Source organism: Convolutriloba macropyga, chromosome 9, assembly GCF_964194025.1.
Source record: "Convolutriloba macropyga chromosome 9, txConMacr16.3, whole genome shotgun sequence".
Classification (NCBI taxonomy): domain Eukaryota; kingdom Metazoa; phylum Xenacoelomorpha; order Acoela; family Convolutidae; genus Convolutriloba; species Convolutriloba macropyga.
In genome coordinates, this window is record NC_134476.1 from 20,318,842 (window position 1) to 20,338,790 (window position 19,949).

Consider the following 19,949-nt stretch of genomic DNA (forward strand, 5'->3'; position numbering starts at 1 on the left):
CAACATGTCATATGTATAAGAACTCTACAGTCGGGATATCAACACAGTTTAAGCTAAAAAACTTTCTAAAATTGATAGTATAGATGATAGCAACGCTGATTGCAAGAGTAATTGTTCAAAGTTGTTTCCCAATTGCCTTGAGACAAACTTACCAATAACGCAGACAGCGTCCGGGTTAATAGAAAGGAAGTCTAGCGCACCAATGCTTCCAATCTTTCCTGGGACATAAAAACATTGGTCTTGAGGAGTTGTGAACCACATCATGGCAGTGCTGTCTGCGCTGTAAATGAAGTTAGACTGACACTCAGCTTTCATATCCCCACCTTGCTCGTACGATTCTGCCCCCATTGGTGCTCCATCTGTGTTTGCAAGAAGTAAGCCTCGGAATTTAGTGCCGCTGCAGCCGCCAGCTGCAAGTGTTGCTGGAAACAAATAGGAGCATAAAGCCATATACAAGGCAGTTTTTTTACGGAGAACAGCCCGGGTCGAAGAGTTTTGCGAAAATTGTGTAAGAACATCGTTAACTAGCGTTGACAGTTGAAAAATTCACTTCAATTTTCTTACAAAATTTTTAGCTGAATGCATTGAACTTAGCGTTGATCCTACATATTTGCATTGGAATTAGCGTAGATCTTACATAATTTGCGTTGAATTTAGCGTAGACCTTACATTTTTTTGAGTTGAATTTAGCGTTCATCTTACACATTTTGCGTTGGATTTAGCGTTGATCTTACATATTTTGCGTTGAATTTACCGTTGACTTTACAAAAAATCAATTCGTAGAACTGTGGGTAGGAGAAGTACTGACCTTCTGCTCACTTGTCACCTTTTCTACCACTGTGCCACAGAACCTTAGTTTCCTCAGAACCGCGCTCTTTAAAAATCGGACTGTAACATCACGTTTCACAAAATTTTGGCTCTTCTAAGCGTAGATCTGTCGTACAGAAATCTTGTTCTGTATAGTTTAGTTGAAATGCTGGGCGAAGTTCATTTTATTTGTGCCAAAGAGATAGTTGATATTGTGGTGCGAAATCACCTTTAATTTTGTTGGACTGATTTATATTAATTCGATGACAACTTTTTTGTTGTATACGCTAAGCGAAACCGAGCTTAAAATTTCTCATATCGATTGATTAGGAATTTAAATTTTATTGTTTTGAGCTTATTAGCTGAGCAGAAACTAGTTGAAAAGAATTCAACTTAATATTGAACTGGTTGACGAAAGAAGAAAATTAGAATTGAGACAAGAATTTGATCAGCACTTTGATTATACAAATTGAAGAACTGATCAACTAAATAAGGAATTTGGCGGTCAGCCACAGGAAACGGCAACGGACACAGGCATCAGATCGCAAGATTATATAAACAAGTTTAAAGAATTGTGAACAACTGAAATATCATCTTGAAACGCAATAAAATGAAATGAAAATCAACAGAAAATGAACTAAATTAAGAATTGGGGAATTTAAAAAAATTAGAGCAACAAACGATATGCACAATTTTTTCAGGAATATCTCATTTTTGCCTCGACAAATATAAACAAGACAAAATATTGTTTTTATCAGAAGATTAGTAACATATTTTCTGATTATTATAAATAATACGATAATGTTTTCCAATGAGTCTAAACTTTGAATTAATTTTGTTCAAATCTGTCGCGCATTCTGCTTCTCTAACTGTGTTTCTGATTTCCGGTCCGTCATATTTCGGCAAATCATAGTACTGAGTTCCATTTTGCTGATCCGGAGAGCAAGTTCAACTTGAAGATCCAAAGACGGTAATTCAGGATTTTGGGCAGCGGTTTTCTGGATGGTCGAGATCATTGACTTCTGTTTTGACTTATTTGACTTGATTTGTTTTTATTTGAACATCTGAAGACGTTTTTGCCTCGATGGTGCTTTGCAGGGTGATAGAGTTGGGAGGGGGGGGGCGTGTTTTTGTTGAAACGCCTGACTGGACTTGCTAGAAACAAACAGGAGCATAAAGCCACATACAAAGCAATTTTTTTACGGAGAACAGCCCGAGCCGTAGAATTTTGCCAAATTTATTTAAGATCAGCGTTAACTAGCGTTAACAATTGGAAAAGTCACCTCAACATTCGTACAAATTTTTGCGCTAAATGCATTGAATTTAGCGTTGATCCTACATATTTTGCATTTAATTTAGCGTAGATCTAACATAATTTGCGTTGAATTTAGTGTAGATCTTACATATTTTGCGTTGAATTTTGCGTGACCTTATATATTTTGTGTTGAAATTAGAGTTGATCTTACACATTAATGTTAGCAAATTTTGTATAGTGACATGAGTAAAATTGTTTTTCTTCTTCTTGCATTTGGACGTTTCATTTCTATTTTTTTTTTGTTTTTAGCAAAAAAGGTAACTCAATTATTTTTGATTTCAGAGAAATTTAATTTCCCAAACGAAATCCGAATTCACTCACTAAATGGAGCTCAGGAACCGTAACAGACAGGTCGAAAAAGAACTATCTGAGAAAATTGACTGGTCACTACTTTATGGTAGCTTCCTGTCAAACAGATAAAATGGGATGTTGCAGGGGCAGCGAAGGGTTAAATTGTGGCGGGACAAAGCGCAATTACAGTTTTGACTTATACCTTAACAATGACACAGCCGTCATCACTATTGTGCGATCATATCGTTTTTATTGCTTTGTTCAAGTTTTCCATCCTTTTGCTTTCGGTCGTTGTGTGCTGTATCATTGATGCCATTTGCGATGGTTAATATGAAAAACCCACGGAATCAAAAATAAGTCGTACAAAAAAATCTGCGAACTTGCTTAAGAACGACAATATTGTTTTTGAAGGGATTGCATTGAACAGGCCATCATAATTGCGATAATCAAAACTCCATTTCGGTGTCTGATTTGATGCAATGCAGGAAGAAATTTCTGGTGCAGCTTTGTGGCAGCACATTTCTAATTCTTCCAACGAAAACAAACAGTGTGTGAGAGAGAGTGAAGCTAAATAAGGAGAATGTTAACCGGAACAAAGGCTTACATTTGATATCATAATTTCTTCTTAGTCCGTTTTGGGTTTATGCCGCCCTTGCAATTACCCAAGCACCACACTTTATTAACAACCTTCGAAAGTCAAACACTCAAAACTCCAGCACTCAAAGTTTATATTTCTGTGATACAGACAGTATAAAACACATTGACGAAATTAGCAGTGGATCGGTACCTATCTTGGTGACAAGACCGATGAACTTCCAAACACGGTCTTTGTTAACAATTTTTTTTTAATTTTGGCGGAATTTTTACTCAATCATGGGACGTTTTATTCAAACAGCTACTGAGTACTAAGTAAGAAAATTTGATATCAATCCACAAAAAGTACACGAGCTGCGTTCTTCATTTAATTCAATGCAGCAAGTTGTTAAAATTGGTAAATTTCGTAAACTGTTTTGGAACAACATGACTGAAGTAAACTCAAGTAATCGCTGTTTCAATGCTGTTGGTGGCTAATCTGTTTCTACGGTTTCCTCTCTCACTTCAAAGATTTTTTAACCAATTTTTGTATAGTTTTTAGTTGTATACACTACGCGAAACCGAGCTTAAAATTTTGAGTAGTGTTTCATTTAGCGAATGATTAGGAATATAAATTTTATTGTTTTAAGCGTATTAGCTGAGCAGAAACCAGTTTAAAAGGAAATCAACTTAAAACAGAATTGAAGTACGAAAGAAGGAAATTAGAAATGGGACAAGAATTTGATCAGCAATTTGATCATACAAATTAAAGAACTGAACAACTAAATTAGGAAATTGGCGGTCAGCCACAGGAAACGGACAACCGACACAGGCATCAAATCACAAGATTATATAAACAAATTTAATGAATTTTGAACAACTGGAATATGATCTAGAAGTTCAATAAAATGAATTGAAGATCAACAGAAAGTGAACTAAATTAGAAATTAAGGAATTTTAATAAATTAGCGCTACAAAAGATATGCACAATTTTTCCAGGTATATCACATTTCCCCCCTTCGACAAATATAAACAAGACATAATATTGTTTATATCAGGAGATTAGTAACATATTTGCTGGTTATTATAAATAATACGATAATGTTTTTCAATGAGTCTAAAGTTTTAAATAATTATATTTAGAATATGTTGCTCATTCTGCTTCTCTAACTGTCGTTCTGATTTCCGGATATTTCGGCAAAACATAGTACTGAGTTCCCTATTGTTGATCCGGTGAGCAAGTTCTAACTTGAAGATCCGAAGATGGTAATTCAGGATTTTTGGCTGCGGTTTTCTGGACGGTCGACATGATTGGCTTTTTTATTTGTTTTTGCTTCAACATCTGGAGACGTTTTTGCCTCGATGGTGTTTTGCTGGATGATAGAGTTGGGGGGGGGGTGTGTTTGTGTTGAAACCCTTGCCTCGTCTTGCTGGAAACAAATAGGAGCATAAAGCCATATACAAGGCAAATCTATTACCCGGGCCGAAGAATTTCGCAAAAATTATGCAAAATCATTGTTAACCAGCGTTGCAGTTGGAAAATTGACAGCAATTTTCTTACAATTTTTTCCGCCGAATGCGTTGAATTTAGCGTTGATCATAAATTTTTTGCAAAGAAATTAGCGTAGATCTTACATAATTTGCGTTGAATTTAGCGTAGACCTCACAAACTTTGTGTTGAATTTAGAGTTGATCTTACACATTAATGTTACCAATTTTTGTATAGTGAAATGAGTAAAATTATTTTTCTTCTTCTTGGTTTTTATAGTTTCATTTATTTTGTTTTTAGCAAAAAAGGTATCTCAATTATTTTTGATTTCAGAGAAACTTAATTTTTCAAACAAAATCCGAATTCACTCACTAAAGGAACTCAGGAAACGTAACAGACAGGTCGAAAAAGAACTATCTGAGAGAATTGACTGGTCACTACATTGCTGTAACTTCTTGTCAAACAACTAAAATGGCCTGTTGCAAGAGCAGCGAAGGGTTTTATTGTGGCGGGAAAAAACGCAATTACTGTTTTGACTTTGATCTTAACAATGACACAGTCTTCATCTCTATTGTGCGATCATATCGTTTTTCTTTTTTTGCTTTGTTCAAATTTTCCATCTTTTTGATTTCGGTTTTGAACAAATGGGAGCATAAAGCCATATACAAGGCAATTTTATTACGGAAAACAACCCGGGCCGAACAACCCAGGTTTCAAAAACAAACTGTGAACTTGCTTAAGAACGACGGTATCATTTTTAAAGGGATTGCATTGAACAGGCCATCATAATTGCGATAATCAAAACTCCATTTCGGTGTCTGATTTGATGCAATGCAGGAAGAGAATTTTGGTGCAGCTTTAAGGCAGCACATTTCTAAGTCTTCCAACAAAAAGAAACAGTGTGTGAGAGAGAGAGTGAAACTAAACAAGGAGAATGTGAATCGGAACAAAGTTTTACATTTTATATCAAAAGTTCTTCTTAGTTGTTTTGAGTTTAAGAGGTTATGCACGAAGACCTACTAATAAAAAGGTATGTCAACAACTACCCTGATAATGTGAAAGATTCAACCTCTAATACGTATTGACCCAACATTAGTGGGAGGCTTCTTCAGTTTCAAAGGTTTTGACATTGCGGCTAATTAGGATAGAAACTCTAATGTTTTTACTGCCTTCGCAATTACCCAAGCACCACTTTTTTAAACATACTTCGAAAGTGAACATCTGAAAACTCCAGCACTCAAAATTTATATTTTTGCGATACAGACAGTATATACCATATTGACGAAAATAGCAATGGATCGGAGATACCAATCGGCACCTCGGTGACAAGACTGATGAACTTCCAAACACGGTCACTGTTGACATTTTTTTAGTTTGGGTACAATGTTTACTCAGTCAAGCGTTGTGATATTCAAACAGCTACTGAGTACTAAGGGAAAAAAATTGATATCAAACCTCAGAAAGTGCACGAGCTGCGTTCTTCAATTAATTCAATGCAGCAAGGTGTTAAATTTGGTAAATTTCGTAAACTGTTTTGGAACAACATGACTGAAGTAAACTCAAGTAAACGCTGTTTCAATGCTGTTGGTGGCTTATCTGTTTCTACGGTTTCCTCTCTCACTTCAAAGATTTTTTAACCAATTTTTGTATAGTTTTTTAGTTGTATATACTACGCGAACTCCATCTCTATTGTTTGAGCAAAGCTTTGCTCTTGTTTATGTTTTCCAACATTCTGCTAAAGGTCGCTATCTGCTGTATCATCTATGCCACTTGCAATAGTCACAAAGGCAAACCCCCACAAAACCAAAAATCAGCCGTTTGAAGAAAATCTGTGAACTTGCTAAAGAACGACGATATTATTTCAAAGAGATTGCATTGAACAGGCAAACATATTTGCGGGAAGACAAAACTGCATTGTGTTGGCTGATTTGATGCAATGAGGTAGATATGTCCGGTGCATCTTGGTGGCAGCACGATTCCAAGTCTTTTCAAGTTCTACAGACTACAGATCTAGTTCATTCTAATCCTCCAAATCTTCTGGCTTCCGATGCATCTATGGAGGAAATGACAGAAGTCTTACCAGTGGTTGAAACAAACAACTCCAAATGCAGTATACATTTATGTGCAAAGAAAAAACTCCTTAAAAGAATTCAGAAAGTGCACGAGCTGCGCTCCCCATTTAGTTCAATGCAGCAAGGTGTTAAATTTGGTAAATTTCGTAAACTGTTTTGGAACAACATGACAGAAGTAAACTCAAGTAAACGCTGTTTCAATGCTGTTGGTGGCTTATCTGTTTCTACGGTTCTCTCTCTCACTTCAAAGATTTTTTAACCAATTTTTGTATAGTTTTTTAGTTGTATACACTACGCGAAGTTCATATCTATTGTTTGAGCAAATCTTTGCTCTTGTTTATGTTTTCCAACTTTCTGCTAAAGGTCGCTATCTGCTTTATCATCTATGCCTTTTGCAATAGTCACAAAGGCAAACCCTCACAAAACCAAAAATCAGCCGTTTGAAGAAAATCTGTGAACTTGCTAAAGAACGACGATATTATTTCAAAGGGATTGCATTGAACAGGCAAACATATTTGCGGGATGAAAAAACTGCATTGTGTTGGCTGATTTGATGCAATGAGGTAGATATGTTCGGTGCATCTTGGTGGCAGCACGAGTCCAAGTTTTTTCAAGTTCTACAGACTACAGATCTAGTTCATTCTAATCTTCCAAATCTTCTGGCTTCCGATGCATCTATGGAGTAAATGACAGAAGTCTTACCAGTGGTTGAAACAAACAACTCCAAATGCAGTATACAGTTATGTGCAAAAAAAAGCTCCTTAAAAGAACTCAGAAAGTGCACGAGCTGCGCTCCCCATTTAGTTCAATGCAGCAATGTGTTAAATTTGGTAAATTTCGTAAACTGTTTTGGAACAACATGACTGAGGTAAACTCTAGTAAAAGCTTTTGCAATGCTGTTGCTGGCTTATCTGTTTCAACGGTTTCCTTTCTAACTTCAAACATTAATTTAGTCAATTTTTTTATAGTAATACGAGTAAAATTATTTTTCTTCTTCTTGCATTTTGAAGTTGCTTTTTCCATTTTTTTTTATTTTTAGCAAAAAAGGTAAGTCAATTATTTTTGATTTCAGAGAAACTTAATTTCTCAAACAAAATCCGAATTCACTCACTAATGGAGCTCAGGAACCGTAACAGACAGATCGAAAATCAACTATCTGAGAAAAATGACTGGTCACTACATTGCGATAGCTTCCTGTCAAACAAATGAAATGGGCTATTGCAAGAGCAGCGAAGGGTTTTATTGGCGGGACGAAGTGCAATCAGACTCTGACTTAGATCTTAACAATGACACTATCGTCATTGCTATGTGCGATCATATCGTTTTTTATTGCGTTGTTCAAGTTTTCCATCCTTTTGCTTTCGGTCGTTGTGTGCTGTATCAATGATGCCATTTACAATGGTTACCAAGACAAAAACCCACGAAACCAAAAATCAACCCCTTAAAAAAATGAACTTGCTAAAGAACGACGATATTCTTTCTAAAGGGATTGCATTGTACGGGTCAACATAATTACGATAATCAAAACTCCGTTTCGGTGCCTGATTTGATGCAATGCAGGAAAAAATTTCTGGTGCAGCTTTGTGGCGGCATATTTCCAATTCTTCCAACTCACACACACACACACAAAGAGGAAGAGAGAGAGAGAGAGAGAGAGAGAGAGAGAGAGAGAGAGACGATGATGACTACCTTTATGATGTAAAAGAGAACTAAGGAAAAATTTCGATGTCAAACCTCAGAAAGGGCACAAGCTGCGCTACCCATTTAGTTCAATGCGTTAAATTTGGGATGTTGCGTTAGCATCAAACGGTTTTATTGTCACGGGACAAAGCCAAATTTGAGGAATGACTTAGACCTTAACAATTACACAAACTTCATCTCTATTGTTTGAGCAAATCTTTGCTCTTGTTTATGTTTTCTAACATTCTGCTAAAGGTTGCTATCTGCTGTATCATCTATGCCACTTGCAATAGTCACAAAGGCAAACCCCCATAAAACCGAAAATCAGCCGTTTGAAGAAAATCTGTGAACTTGCTAAAGAACGACGATATTATATCAAAGGGATTGCATTGAACAGGCAAACATATTTGCGGGAAGACAAAACTGCATTGTGTTGGCTGATTTGATGCAATGACGTAGATATGTCCTGTGCATCTTGGTTGCAGCACGATTTTAAGTCTTTTCAAGTTCTACAGACTACAGATCTAGTTCATTCTAATCTTCCAAATCTTCTGGCTTCCGATGCATCTATGGAGGAAATGACAGAAGTCTTACCAGTGGTTGAAACAAACAACTCCAAATGCAGTATACAGTTTTGTGCAAAGAAAAAACTCCTTAAAAGAACTCAGAAATTGCACGAGCTGCGCTCCCCGATTAGTTCAATGCAGGAATGTGTTAAATTTGGTAAAGTTCGTAAACTGTTTTGGAACAACATGACTGAGGCAAACTCCTAAAACGCTGTTTCAATGCTGTTGCTGGCTTATCTGTATCCACGGTTTCCTTTCTAACTTCAAACATTAATTTAGCCAATTTTTGTATAGTAAAACGAGTAAAATTATTTTTCTTTTTCTTGCATTTTGAAGTTTCCTTTCTATTTCTTTGTTTTTAGCAAAAAAGATTACTCAATTATTTTTGACTTCAGGGAAACGTATATTCTCAAACAGATTCGCAACTCACTCCCGTATGGAGCTCAGGAACAGTAACAGAAAGGTCGAAAACTAACTATCTGTAGAAATTGACTTGTCACTACATGGAAGTAGATTTGTGTCGAGCAAAGAAAATGGACTGTTGCATTAGCAGCGACGGGCTTTATTTTGGCGGAACAAAACGCAATCAGATTACCGAGTTAGATCTTAACAATTACACAGTAGTCATCACTATTGTTTGAGCAAATCGTTTTTCTTTGCTTTGTTCAAGTTTTTCAATCTTTTTGCTTTCGGACGTTGTGTGCTGTATCATTGATCCCATTTGCGATGGTTACCAAGACAAAAACCCACAAAACCAAAAATCAGCCTCTTAAAAAATCTGAACTTGCTAAAGAATGACGATATTGTTTCTAAGAGGATTGCATTGAACGGACAAAATTTCCGCTGGAGCTTGGCGGCAGCTCATTTTCAATTCTTCCAACTCACAGAGAGAGAGAGAGAGAGAGAGAGAGAGAGAGAGAGATGATGATGATGATGACTATCCTGATATTGTAAGAAAGTACTCAGGAAACATTTTGATATCAAACCTCAGAAAGTGCACGAGCTGCGCTCCCCATTTAGTTCAATGTGTTAAATTTGTTAAAGTTCGTAAACAGTTTTGGAACAACAAGACTGGCTTGCAAGGATTGGAACAACAAGTCAGTTTTGGGTTGCATTGAACTGGCCAACATATTTGCAGAAAGACAAAACTGCATTGTGTTGGCTGATTTGATGCAATGAGGTGGATATGTCCGGTGCATCTTGGTGGCAGGACACTTCAAAATCTTTTCCAGTTCTACAGACTACAGATCAAGTTCATTCTTCCAAATCCTCTGGCTTCCAATGAATCTATGTAGTAAATGATAGAACTTTTATCAGTGGTTGAAACAAACAACTCCAAATGCAGTATACAATTATGTGCAAAGAAAACACTCCTAACAAAAAAACTCTCGAATTAACTATTTTATTCCAATTTCCGCTCAGAGAGACAATTCTTTGACAACAATTTTAAAAGTTAAGAAGAAAACATTTAGTGAGTTTAGAAATAATGACTCCGCTACATCTCAGCTCAAAAACATTGTCTTGAAAATTTTTGGCCTGATGAAAATTTTGCCACTTGAAAATTGTGTAGATGTTCACACCAATACAACAACTTCAACCTTTTCTCGAAATCAATTCTACAGCTTTGCGGACATTTAAAATCTTGTATGAATTCCAAAATTATTAGATAGGTAAATTGCTCGATTGGTGCAGCATTGTGGTTGTGGTTGTTTGTTATTACATATCACCAGGGGGTTTTATGCAAGTCCTCATGTGAACATAAAGTGATAAACTGTTTATTAAGGTTAGAACTTGTTTTGTCTCCTTGTACAACAGAAGAAAAGAAAATATGTAGACTGCTACTTTGATGATAAATTCCGCATTGTTCGCAATCTTCCTCTTAAGCAACTGAATCGATGTTTTGTTTATCAGCACAGTTTTTCCTCTTTTTTTTTCATTTGTAATTTTGTGTACTCAATAATAACTCTTTGGCAAGGTTTTTTTCCTCATTTCTTTTGTATGGAACTTCGTCAAGGTGCCACAGGTTATATGAAGATTTTGTACTCCAGCAATGAGTGAGAGAAAGGAGCAATAGATCAAGGTGTCAATTTTTTCGGCTGTATAATGCTGCAGCTTTAGTATTTCGTGTTGGTGATTGGTGCTCATGAGTTCAGCAGCCTTATATACTTCGGTTTTCCAAAAGCGATATGTGTGACAGAAAACCTCTTTGAAACAATATTAGCGCTGTTTTCCAAATTCAGCTGAAGGTTGCACTCTTCTGTTGTCTAGCAATAGGCAATCCCGGAGTTCTTCGAGAACCATCTTCATTTAATGATCTGCTGCAGGGACGGTTCTCAGTCATCTACAAGCTAAGGAAGAGCCCTTAAAGCAGTATTTTAGTTTTCAAAGTCAAAGAACAGAATTCAAAAGGCGCTTTAATGTTTTCAGTTACAAGGCCTTTTTCTGTTTATGCTGCGTTTGATGGCAAAACAATTGCATATGGGCAACATTTTAAATTGTTCAAATATTCATATGACGTAGAATCAAACTTAAAAACTTTTTTTCGAAAACAGCAACAGTTCGTTCTAAGTCCTTGTAAGAACGGCATATAAAATTTTTTGATCAATAATGTTGTTCATAGTATCAACAATCAAGATTATGACATCTTTTTTGTCATAATCCTATTTGATGATTATGACGATTTTTTTTCGAAAGCATGGGGTAATTATACATACTTTTGCTAGCCCCTCATAAATACTTTTTTTCAGGTTAAGATTTTTGGCTTTACTGCCAATTCATGGTGAAAAATTGTTCGCATTTGATCAAAAGATTTGGTCTCCCTTGGATCTCTACAGCAAGAATTGTTTGAGCAGCAAAATATTGAACCAAATCGTGAGGTTTTTGAGCGCATCAGCTGATTGAGTTACGAAACTCAAAATTCGGAGAGCAGCCGCACCTGTTTTTGAACATAAAATTTGATACTTCCGGCGTACGATTCTCCAAGAGTCAATGTGAATTGCAAAGGATATACTGGTTTTCTTCTACAAATCATTCTAAAATTATCAACAAGCTACAGCTACCTATTAGCTTCTAAACCATTTCCAATTTTTTTTCAACTGAGGTACGTGGACGATGGCTAAGACAACGACACCCAACAAGTTGCTTGAATGGAAGACAGGAATAAAACTTTGCCGTCGGCAAAAGCTGTTGTCATGGTCATTCCTGATGTTTTCTATGGTAAGAAGGAAGATAAGAACAACAATAATACTTCGTTCAATAATTAGAACATAACGCTGTGGAGCTGCTGAAAAATTCACTTCATTTTATTTATTTCATTGTATTTTTAGCGTAATGCTTTACATATTTTAACATCCAGTGGTAATGACAAGCAGTTATTGTTGCTTGCCTGTTGTCCTCTTTCCTAAAGCTAACAGAAATAAACTTTTTATCTAAACTTTGTTCTTTCGTCACATAAAAATGCCACCTTTGCTGTTTCCTCGATAAGGGAAAATTCCTGATAAACTACATTATGTTCCTAGCTCCGAAGTTATTTATTACCAGTTTCTTCCTGTTACTGTTGGCTGAAAGAAAACTGATTGATAATGTTGATTCTTCGAATGCATTTTACTTTTATTGTAAAAAAGCAATGAAATAAATGTACTTGATAGACATCTTTGAGATGTGCTTTGCGTAGCCTTTTGTTATGTTTTACCTTCACGCTGCCAAGATGCCGTAACCGTCTGGACAACAAAATCTCTATCAGTGAAAATAAATTGTTTTTCAGATGCTTCGAATACAAAACGTCACACACAGAAATCTCATGCCTAGTTTTAATCAGTTGGCTGACTAACTGGCAGTCTCCAGTGCGGTCACAAAGGAAACACAATAACATCAACAAGAAGATAATGTTTGGAGAAGATTATCAGAAAAAAGAGTTTTTGTTCTGAACTGACGAGCGGAGGACAGCTCCCACACGGCGCAGAGCGTGGAATGAAGACTCCGGATGGGGCTAGCGGCGGACCAAACCCGCGCGCTTTGGATGGAGCGCCATCGTCGGGAGGAACAAGGCAGTGCGCAACTGATGTAGGAATGTTACTAACTAGCGCATTTAAAAATTGCTGGAGCCGGAAGAGGACTACACCTGAGCACGGAGAAAGCGAAAATGGATTGAATACAATTTGCCTAATTGCAAGTTTGCTCCAGCTTTTTGGCGTGTCAGCAATTTTCTAGTGTCAGAACGACAAGAGTGCAGTCCTCAAGTCCTTCACTGCGTCCAAAAGAAATCAACTTCAACAGAACAAAATCATTACTTCATCAACGTTCCATTTAGAAGTGCGGCAGTAGTAGTATTAGCAAAGCTCGTTGTCAAAAATGAAACTTTTAATCGCAAAAAGGTGGAAGTTACAAACTATTATCACCACCGCTACCACTAATTTCAAGATCGAAAACAACCCACGTACCGACTGAAGGCAGCTTCAAAAAAATTCAAACGTAGAGGCCTATTGCTAACAATTGTTCCGATATTTTCTCTATCAATTTTTGACACATGAAAAAACTCAATCAGCTCGACTCAACTGAATAAATGCACAATGTTGCAACATCGCACAACAAACATTCTCGTATTTGACGTTGATCTTTTTCATTGTGATGCTAATCTATCTATCTATTCATCCATCTATCTATCTATCTAAATATCAATGTATATATCTATCGGTGTTTTTTTCTATCTTTTCAAAAATCTATCCAGAAGTTTATATACATTGTAATCTCATTTTTCGCACTAATGGGGTATAAGAATATGAAATTTTTTCTCTGCATTAGAGATAAAAGACAAGATTGGCATAACCCGTTCGGCACCGTTCTAATAATTTTTTTATGAAATATTCTACTCGTAAATGCTTTTCTGCTCTAGAGAAATCAACAACAAAATTTGAGTTTTGGATCATTCGATCATTTTTTCGACTTTGGCCGAGATAATGTAACTGAAGATTGCAAGACTTATAAAAATCATATCTCAAACAAACTAGTTAAACTAGTTCTCTGCGCTTGTGTTTTTTTGGGCGAAATTAACAGATTCTAAGCTTCGCACTGTGCATTGTGATTTCATTTTTGTATCTACAATTTATCTAAGAGATGGTGAGTGAAAGGAAAAACAAGCACAAGTTCTATACCTGGTGGAACCCACCATTCGTTGTCATTCGTTTTCCAAACGAATAGGATGTATCTAACTATGTTGAGCACTTCTGTAGACTATTTTGTACCAGTTCCAACATCAAACATTGAAGTGCACGTTGAACGAAAGCGTTAATGAAATTGATGGATCTGGCAATGATGATTGTGTTGACCAAATAGATGAAGACGAGGAACGTCGAGAAGCAGCAGCAGAGGAATTCTCACAGCAGCATAAGGTTTGCGAGTTGTGATATTGGGCTAAAAAAACGTGCTGCTTTTTTTTCGGTTTATTCGGATTGTCTCATATGTGTTAAGGGAAGTGGCGCTTGCGACTGATAATCTCATTTAGGAACTGAACTTTTCTTTTTTTCATTGTTCTTACCTACTGTCTGATCTTTTTGATGCCTCCGTTTACTCCTAAGCAGAGTTGAACCACATGCATAAGCGATAAAGATTAGGTTAATAACAACAAAGGAGTGTGTTTTTGTGTGTCTGCTAAAGCTCTTGAACTGGACGTACTCAAAAGATACTTTCAATGCTTTCGATTTCTGCGGTTCTACGGGAAATTTAAAGTATATATTAGGTTCCTCAACCAATCAAAAGGTTGAATGATGCGAACGCTAAGCAGGAGAAGTGGTCCGGGCGACAAACACCCTGTGAACAATAATTAGCCGACACCTCGGCACAGAAAAAGCACTCAAATCTTTCTCATCCTTGAAAAAAATTATTTGAACAATTTCAGCCTACATCAAAACAAATTTTTAAGTGCACGTATTATTTGATCTGTGAAAATTACAAAAATTATGGTATGAAACTTGATGGGGGTTTAAAACTGAGGAACAAAATTCAAACTAAATATTATAGTGGAACTAAACAAGATAGAGTAAACTTTTTTGATTTCTTCATCGCTTTTTGTTGCTTATCGTCATGTGCAATAAAGTAAAACAGACCTCAAAGACATCAATTTTTTTGTTCCGCTGTTGAAAGGACAAGAGGAAACAAAAAAGAGCCATAAAATTGTTTACAAAGCAATCCCAGTCACAAAGTCTGCTGCCCCAACAAAAGTTTTCTTCGATTGAACTGGTGCCAACATGAAAGACCATCAAGAACTGCTGAATTCCTCAATTATTGGCATAGGGAACCATCACCAGAGACAATCAGCTGCCATCAACAACACGGGAGCAGACCAATCAAAAGTTGTTTAAGAAAGTTTTTCATTCGACATTGCTGGGGAAGAGACGTTTAGGAGCGAGAGGAGGCCCACGCTCCGTGAAATCAATGTCCAAATAAGATAATTGTACACTGAAGCGTTTTCGAAATAGAGCGTTTTTCCTTGTTTGAATCTAATCTCTTCCTTTTGGCCTATTTGATAATAGCCTACAATTTGAGTCTACTTCATTTCAGACCGGCGATCAGGTTGACAATCCAATTTCTGTTAATCTGATACATTTTCTAAAAAAAATTCCAATTCGCAACAAAAAATTGGACGTAACGGACAGACAAAATGTTGAAACACTGTTAATAGTGTCGACAACTAAGAGGTAAGTTGGATATATCAGGTCTTTGGATTTGAACAAGACAAATTACTGACGATAATTTTTCATAATCCAATTTTTTATTTAGTGATAGTCTTTTTGATCCAACAACTTTTTTATTGATTGAATTTAAAGCTTATCGTCATGTGCAATAAAGTAAAACAGACCTCAAAGACATCAATTTTTTTGTTCCGCTGTTGAAAGGACAAGAGGAAACAAAAAAGAGCCATAAAATTGTTTACGAAGCAATCCCAGTCACAAAGTCTGCTGCCCCAACAAAAGTTTTCTTCGATTGAACTGGTGCCAACATGAAAGACCATCAAGAACTGCTGAATTCCTAAATTATTCGCATTGGGAACCATCACCAGAGACAATCAGCTGCCATCAACAACACGGGAGCAGACCAATCAAAAGTTGTTTAAGAAAGTTTTTCATTCGACATTGCTGGGGAAGAGACGTTTAGGAGCGAGAGGAGGCCCACGCTCCGTGAAATCAATGTCCAAATAAGATAATTGTACACTGAAGCGTTTTCGAAATAGAGCGTTTTTCCTTGTTTGAATCTAATCTCTTCCTTTTGGCCTATTTGATAATAGCCTACAATTTGAGTCTACTTCATTTCAGACCGGCGATCAGGTTGACAATCCAATTTCTGTTAATCTGATACATTTTCTAAAAAAATTCCAATTCGCAACAAAAATTGGACATAACGGACAGACAAAATGTTGAAACACTGTTAATAGTGTCGACAACTAAGAGGTAAGTTGGTTATATCAGGTCTTTGGATTTGAACAAGACAAATTACTGACGATAATGTTTCATAATCCAATTTTTTATTTAGTGATAGTCTTTTTGATCCAACAACTTTTTTATTGATTGAATTTAAAGCTTGAAAACATGGTGTAAATTAAAACTACGAAAAAGTCAGCAGATTGTCAGCAGCTGAGTATCGTTACTTGAAAAGAATCTGCACATCTTTGATCAACCCTGCGGTTTTTTGGATAGTTTTCTAAATTGACAAAGGTCAGTGGGTTTTTTTTCACGCTTGGAAGCATTCTTGGAGATCAAAAAGTGTTTGAAAAGGTCAAGGCTACAAGACAAAAGTTCAAAAACTGGAATGTAACGAGTCTCGGGCTGACCATATTTGGTCTGCGGATGTTGCTTTTAGGGACAAATTTTAATGGAAAGTGACGGAGTCCAGTATCTCCTGCCTGATTGCTGTTTATCTATTAGAACGAAACACTTGAGAAAACTTTGACAATTTAAGAAGCAAATAAAAGTTCGATGTTATGAGCCTCGTTCTACAAAAAACTCCGATTGCTTTCAACAATAGACCAAAATCGGCTATACAGATTGTGCAAATCATTCCCAATAGGATATAGGCAGCTTTCACGGAGGAAGTTTTACTCTTACAAGTTTGTCCAATCCACGTATTTGTAGTGAACCTATAAGCCATGTTAAGAAAAATTTTAAAAGTGATGAAAATCTGGGGAGTTTTATGCTTCTGTGCGAGTTTCGCAAACTGTGGTCGCAAGCAAGTAGACAATGCTGCTGAGGTACCGGACTTCTTGAAGAATTGGTTACAAATTCGTCTGCAGGCAAACTTCTGTTCAGTATGCAGATTGATTGTGAATTTATTCAGTCGTCAAAGCCTTGCTTCATTTTGAGCGGGGAAGGCAAAGAATTTTTGGTAGAGAGTTGTTGAATGGAAGTCATTTACATTCCTAACCCCATATTTTCTTCACGTGCATTTCCTAGTGTTGATTGTGGTTCAACAAATCGGCAACGGCAACGGGCTGGCTTCCGCTGTTCGTCTAGTTTTAATACGTCTTGTGATACTATCTGCAAAACGTTACGCTCTACTCCTGCCTGAAAGTCTGGAACAAATTTCCGCTCTTGAAGTAATAGTGACAATAGGGTAACACACAAAACCAAAAGCTGTCCTGAAGAAATTTTTAAGCGGAAATGTTAAAAAATCTAATCGGAAATGACAGCTCGAGAAAAATAAAAACAAGGAAGTAGACAAATACGGGTGTGGCCAATCTCTCTGGATGAACAATAAGAAAATGCATTTATTAACGCGATTTAAACAAATCTAGACAACAACCAGGAAAAGAAGAAAGCACTCAAAGAAAAAACACTCTCACTACCATTGAAAAATATTTAAAAATCTCATCACAAAAGAGGATTGGAAACCGTTCCACATGCACCAACCCGTCTCAAGATCAAACTGTAGCCGTATAACAAAAAAATTTAATTAAGAAAACCACAAGCAAATTTTTTTTCTACTCCATTGCAAATGCTGCAACCTAATTTGTCTACAATGTCCAATTCTTTCACGACTGCCGATCCTCCAATATCATCAACGAGCTGAATTTTGCATTTTGGGTACCAGTCAGGTATGATTGTTTTTGTTCTTGCCCGCGATGAACATTTTTTCGGGCTGACCATATTTGGTCTGCGGATGTTGCTTTTAGGGACAATTTTTAATGGAAAGTGACGGAGTCCAGTATCTCCTGCCTGATTGCTGTTTATCTATTAGAACGAAACACTTGAGAAAACTTTGACAATTTAAGAAGCAAATAAAAGTTCGATGTTATGAGCCTCGTTCTACAAAAAACTCCGATTGCTTTCAACAATAGACCAAAATCGGCTATACAGATTGTGCAAATCATTCCCAATAGGATATAGGCAGCTTTCACGGAGGAAGTTTTACTCTTACAAGTGTGTCCAATCCACGTATTTGTAGTGAACCTATAAGCCATGTTAAGAAAAATTTTAAAAGTGATGAAAATCTGGGGAGTTTTATGCTTCTGTGCAAGTTTCGCAAACTGTGGTCGCAAGCAAGTAGACAATGCTGCTGAGGTACCGGACGTCTTGAAGAATTGGTTACAAATTCGTCTGCAGACAAACTTCTGTTCAGTATGCAGATTGATTGTGAATTTATTCAGTCGTCAAAGCCTTGCTTCATTTTGAGCGGGGAAGGCAAAGAATTTTTGGTAGAGAGTTGTTGAATGGAAGTCATTTACATTCCTAACCCCATATTTTCTTCACGTGCATTTCCTAGTGTTGATTGTAGTTCAACAAATCGGCAACGGCAATGGGCTGGCTTCCGCTGTTCGTCTAGTTTTAATACGTCTTGTGATACTATCTGCAAAACGTTACGCTCTACTCCTGCCTGAAAGTCTGGAACAAATTTCCGCTCTTGAAGTAATAGTGACAATAGGGTAACACACAAAACCAAAAGCTGTCCTGAAGAAATTTTTAAGCGGAAATGTTAAAAAATCTAATCGGAAGTGACCGCTCGAGAAAATTAAAAACAAGGAAGTAGACAAATACGGGTGTGGCCAATCTCTCTGGATAAACAATAAGAAAATGCATTTATTAACGCGATTTAAACAAATCTAGACAACAACCAGGAAAAGAAGAAAGCACTCAAAGAAAAAACACTCTCACTACCATTGAAAAATATTTAAAAATCTCATCACAAAAGAGGATTGGAAACCGTTCCACATGCACCAACCCGTCTCAAGATCAAACTGTAGCCGTATAACCAAAAAATTTAAGTAAGAAAACCACAAGCAAATTTTTTTCTACTCCATTGCAAATGCTGCAACCTAATTTGTCTACAATGTCCAATTCTTTCACGACTGCCGATCCTCCAATATCATCAACGAGCTGAATTTTGCATTTTGGGTACCAGTCAGGTATGATTGTTTTTGTTCTTGCCCGCGACGAACTTTTTTTCCCTCCAACTATTTCAGGCGGACCAGCGTTGGAAATAGATTTTCAAGCACCACGTGCGGAAATAATAGGAACGATAGCCTTAAAAACCGTCTACTCAAAATGGTATTATTTTAGATTGAAAAGTCCTCAGGTGAATCAGCCGGTCAGAAGCCCTTACAATGTTTTTCGAATAAGTTGCCAACATTTCGAGGCAAAATTTAGAATTTTTTTCAATGTTATCATAGTTTCTTCATCCAGCAAATTGCAACTATCATTGGGGCAGACCTGAGTTACGACCTAACAACCAAGCAGAAAATAATTTAAACTCAAGGGTTTAGTCTTGAGCCAGATCTTCAATTTCCAACAATTTGAACGTGGCTTAAAACGTTGATTTTTTGAGGCGACATGAAAATACCAATTCGGAACCCGGTTTTCACACTTGTTCCACAATTTCTGACAAGGTCTTGAACGGTTTTGAAAAGTATTTATTACATGAAATCGAAATTCAGATCATACTGACGCGCTCTGTGGAGAAGTTTTTGATACTACAGACTGGAAATTACCTAGATGCTAGTAATTATACAATCAAGTTCTTAAATGCTTAATTTGTGCACTTAGTTGAGCTCAGGACGGAGACTTTCAAATCAGTTGAGAAATCTAGGAAAAAATCAGCTCAATCTGAATAGCAAGCGTCTCTGTCTACCTGTTTTCTAATAACCACAGGTACGAGAATTATCAGATGATTTG

The 19,949-nt window shown here is 36.7% G+C and overlaps 1 protein-coding gene across 1 annotated transcript in view; it reads right to left on the reverse strand.

Moving 5' to 3' along the window:
• LOC142346151 (uncharacterized) overlaps positions 1-19,949 on the reverse strand; it is a 204,575-nt gene that overhangs the window by 95,466 nt on the left and 89,160 nt on the right. Inside the window, exon 3 of the mRNA XM_075398659.1 lies at positions 153-422. Within this exon, the coding sequence (XP_075254774.1) occupies positions 153-422 (270 nt within the window). The remainder of the gene's footprint in view (positions 1-152; positions 423-19,949) is intronic.